Below are 4,834 nucleotides of genomic sequence, written 5' to 3'. Positions count from 1 at the left end.
AGCCTGGGGTAGTCTTCTACCTGGCCAGCTCCTGTCAATCATCCTACCCATGCATGCATGGAAGATGGACATTAAACAATGATGATGATGATGAATCATAGGGCTGGTTTCCTGTTTTTTCTGTGACATTTATATTCCTTCCTGAATGGGATATAAGTCTGTCAGAGTATTAGTCAATTCTACCAACTGATTGGACTGGGTGCAATGTTAAATGAAGTGTTTCACTCAAGAACACAATGCATCGCTTGGTCCAGGAATTGAAACCACAATCTTATGATCAGGAGTCCAACACCTTAACCACTAAGCCATGTGCCTCCACAATGACAATATTACCAAGAAATTAATGCAATCTATGAAGGTATGGGTACAGGCACATGGCTTAGTGGCTAAGGTGTTGGACTCATGATTGTAAGCTTGAGGTTTCGATTTCCAGAGTGGATGACGTGTTGTGTTCTTCAGTAAAAACACTTCATTTCACGTTGCTCCAGTCCACTCAGTTGGCAAAAATGAATAACCCTGTGACAGACCATCCAGGTGGGGCATATATACGCCATGGAAACCGAGAAACCAGCCCTATGAGTCTATATGACTCGGAAAGGAACTTTACTTTTACTTAAGAAGGTATAGATCTAAATACTAACCTAACATATCGATTCTGTCTTGGGGTAAATCTGGTTTGAGAGGGTCACTGAAGATATAATTGGTTGAGAAGAAGATCAACTTGGCACCATGCTTTTTGGTTTGTTTCCCTAACTGTTCAATACTGTCTCGGTTAATAAGATAAGCCTGCAATGAACAAACATGAAGAGCAAGGTATTAGAAGAATGAACATGAATTAGGGAAAATATGGGGAAAGGTAAAGGGGATTACAGGAAAGGATTATAAAGTGATTGATGGAAGGGATCATAAAGGACTTTGACCAAGTTAGCTGGTTGATTATTGACTGAATGACTAATTAAACAGCTGATTATATTGTGTAACACGATTTTTGTCCTTGGGTACCAACTGTTATTTCCTATTTGTTAACCCCTAGAAAGTGTGAAAAACGGCTAATGTTTCCTTCAAACTTTGCTTTTATTACATTTATTCAAACCCCAAAGAATCCCTCTCAATACATGGCTATGATGATTCCCCCTCCCCTACTACTCCTGTTCATGATCAGAAATGCACATATTGTCAGCCACTAAGGGACATGCTCAAGTGGTTATGGTCAAGCAAGTAACAAGCAAATCTGTGGTATTGAGCAGAATATTTGCTATAACGATATTTCTGCTTCAAAACTCAGCACCAAATCTGTCTGAAATGTAATGGAAAATAGGTCAGTTTCAAAACATTGATGTCTGAAAAAAAAAAAAAAAAAAAGATGGAATGGTCATATTTGGAACTTTTTCAGTCATAGGTCTGGCTCAGGGGTCATGGCTGAATCGGGACTAAATGACAAGGAAGAACACATTAGACCATGTATTCCTAGATGCACTATGTCTGAAATGAAAGATGGGATGGTCATGGCTGGAACATCTTTGATCAAAGGTCTGATGTGCGGGTTAAGCAACAAGGACAAAAAATATTTCAACAACAATAAAAAAGATGGGATGGTCATATTTGGAACTTTTTCAGCCATAGTTCTGCGAGATCAGGGATGAAAGCTGAATCGGAACTAAACAATAAAAAAGAACACATTAGGTCATGTATTCCTTGATACACCATGTCTGAAATGGAAAATGGGATGGTCACACCACCACCACTGCCAGCATCTCTGCTGACACATAGCACCATCTTTGTCATCATAACCACCAAATAGGATAAAGAACCCCTTTGGTCATGAATGACCATGGGATTCCATTTAGAAAGTTCCCCTCCAAGGTACAAGTCTGGGCAAGGTTGTTTATGGATGATCAGCAGTTGCCCATGCATATCAGCCTCCCTTCTCTATGCCACTAGAACATCTTTAATCAAAGGTCTGATGTTGGGTTAAGGAACATGGATAAGAAAATATCTTAACAGCAACAACAACAACAAAACCCAAATCCATAACAACAGCAATTTAACAACAATGAAAAAAATCTGCAACAAACCAACTCTGTTTCCGATTCGCACAAGTTTACATTGGTCATGGCCCCACATACAATGACCACATGGGGTTTGCAGGCATCCAAAAGCAGATCCACATATGCTGGGTCCCTGTAATGAAGACACATTGGAGATTAGTGAATTAGAGTATTGTTACCAGCAATACAACAGGTAGTTGGATTGTTACCACAACCACCACCACTACCATCATTGTCATCATCTCTGCTTACACATACCACCATCTCTGTTATCTCATAACCACAAAATAGGGTAAAGAACCCCTTCGGTCATGGATGACCATGGGATTGTACTTAGAAAGTTCCCCTCCTTGTGAGTGGATTTGGTAGATGGAAACTGAAAGAAGTCCATCGTATATATATATATATATATATATATATATAGGAGGGAGAATGTACGAAAAAAAACAACAACAGACGAGGACAGGTGGTGTAAACAACAAAAGGATGTATTAGTTTGATGCTCGGGAATACAGAATGTCTTTAACGTTTCGAGCTACGCTCTTCAACAGAAAGAATACGGAGAAAACAAGGAGAAAAACACGGAGAAAAAAAATTGAATGGTGTTAGGTCAACGATCTATCATGTCTTCAGCGGATGTGTGTCATTGTGTTTGTGTACAACCCCCCTCTGCTGTTTGACAATCCCATAACTTAGCAGTTTGGCAACAGATTCTAATAAAGTAAGTACCAGGCTTTAAAAAAACAACTGAGTTCAATACATTCGACTGAAAATTCTTTAAAAGAGTGCCCCCAACACGATCACAGTCTGAGTGAAACGAGTAAGAAAAAAGACAAACAACAGCTGAGAACTATGAATGTAGATAAAGATACATGTGAATATAAATGCATATAAAAATTTATGCGTAATTAAGCATGAATATTATTGATAATTTTATGAATTTATTAATAATATAAAAACACATTTATATATATATTTGCTCAAAATAATAGAGCACTCAATATAAGTTCAGTTACATATTCTTTTAGAATATTCCTTATAAAAGTTAAAAGAAAATAACTGAAACCTACTTTGCTGCCGTTTTCAAATCGAATTTATAAAGTTGAGGTTCATCTTTGGAGTAGCAAGTCCCAATAACAACATACTTGTCACTTAATTCTGTTAGTTTCCTGAAGAATAGTTGTCCAACTAGAAACAAAGGTAGAATTATTGTACGGAGCAATTTAAGTATGTAACATTGCACATTCTAACCGCTCTTTCATTGTATTACTAATTTCAGTCATTGGATTGCGGGCCATGCTGGAGCATTTCGTATCAAGCTTGTAATTGATTACTGTGATTTTCTAGCATACAAGTCAAACTTTTCAGGCTAAAATGTACAATCGAAAAAGGATAGTTCAAGTTATGCACCAAGTTGACTTTGGAAGAGCGAAAATCCTGTATGAAATGCAGCAAGATTTGGAAAAATAGTGACAGTGTTAAACAAAGATTGAAAGATGTCCTTTTCTTTTAGCAACTGAGTGCCAATAAGTTTGCAGTGAAGCATAATGAACTTCCTTTCTCTATTAGGATCTTTTTTAAAACGGGGGCCACATTTTTCATTAATGTTTTACGTAGTGTTTTTGGTACGGAAAGACTTTCAAACTTCGTATACTTATCTATTTTGTGTTATAGAATAGAAAAATATTTTTGTATTCGAATTTATTTCATGTAAAAAATTGCGTTATTTTGATAATTTCAACCAATCACTGACGTCCATTCAGCCAATATACATTAAGTGCCAACTACATAAACAAACGATTCTTCGTTTTATTTGCTTTTTTCATTTTAAATTTGCTTTAACCCTAATCCTAACCCTAACCCTAGGGTTAGGGTTAGGGTTAGAGTTAGGGTTAATTGTTTCAGAATCGTTTGTTTATGTAGTCGGCACTTAATGTATATCGGCTGAATGGACGTCAGTGATTGGTTGAAATTACAGAAATACGACAACTTTAACATGGAATAATTTATGGATTTCTTTTTTTTTTTAAGAAGACTAAGAGAAAAAGATGTTTTTTATGACACATTCTACCAGTGTTCCAAGTTTCAAAGTGTTTCGTTAATGAAAAATGTGGCCCCCGTTTTAAAAAAGATCCCTCTATTATATATACATACATATGAACGTAGCAGGTAACAGCTAACCTTTGGGCACTGCTTTCGACCCCGATGTGTCCACCACTGTGATTGGTTGGTATTGGCGCAATTTGTCTCTTACTCTATCGCATTTCAATATGCAAACTAACCAATCGCAGCCTCCAAATAAATCACATGAGACAGTCAGTTCTAAACTCCATTTGAACCTACCATCAGCTTTAAAAACTCACCTCTTTCTAGTTTCGAGGTCTGTTGGTTCCAGACCTTCTAAGGTATAACCACTGACCACATTACAGTGACATATTTTGACCTTTAAAGAGAATCTCAATCTCATCATTGACCTTTAACCTCTTAACATATTATCCTGTATATTTTCATTCAGAGATGTCTAGTAAATATATATTTGAACGAAAATATACGTTGATTGTACTCCAAGGTACCTGTCACTTATTTCTTACCTGAAATACTTCGTTCATGATGTTATTCCGCTTTTCTATCATTAATTATTTTCAGTAACCATCATATCTCTCAGTAACTTCATAATAAATCATAAGTGATCCAAAATAATTTTTCGTTATTTTTCCTTATATACAGATTAAAAATAAATAATTAAAAAATTTTTTTTTCACGGAAATTTGAAAAAAAAATGTGTA

At 36.2% G+C, this 4,834-nt stretch overlaps 1 protein-coding gene across 1 annotated transcript in view; it reads right to left on the bottom strand.

The window, feature by feature from the left end:
• The window catches only part of LOC106881583 (spore coat polysaccharide biosynthesis protein SpsK), an 8,902-nt gene extending 5,513 nt beyond the window's left edge, over positions 1 to 3,389 (bottom strand). The window contains exons 1-3 of the mRNA XM_014932039.2: positions 3,119 to 3,389; positions 2,076 to 2,181; positions 642 to 786 (exon numbers count right to left, since the gene is read on the bottom strand). Of these exons, the coding sequence (XP_014787525.1) occupies positions 642 to 786; positions 2,076 to 2,114 (184 nt within the window). The 5' untranslated portion in view covers positions 2,115 to 2,181; positions 3,119 to 3,389. The remainder of the gene's footprint in view (positions 1 to 641; positions 787 to 2,075; positions 2,182 to 3,118) is intronic.
• Positions 3,390 to 4,834: the final 1,445 nt, after the last annotated feature.

The sequence above is a fragment of the Octopus bimaculoides genome, chromosome 26 (assembly GCF_001194135.2).
Source record: "Octopus bimaculoides isolate UCB-OBI-ISO-001 chromosome 26, ASM119413v2, whole genome shotgun sequence".
Classification (NCBI taxonomy): Eukaryota; Metazoa; Mollusca; class Cephalopoda; order Octopoda; family Octopodidae; genus Octopus; species Octopus bimaculoides.
The sequence above is the reverse complement of the archived record's forward strand: the minus strand, read 5'-3'. Positions and strand labels throughout refer to the sequence as shown.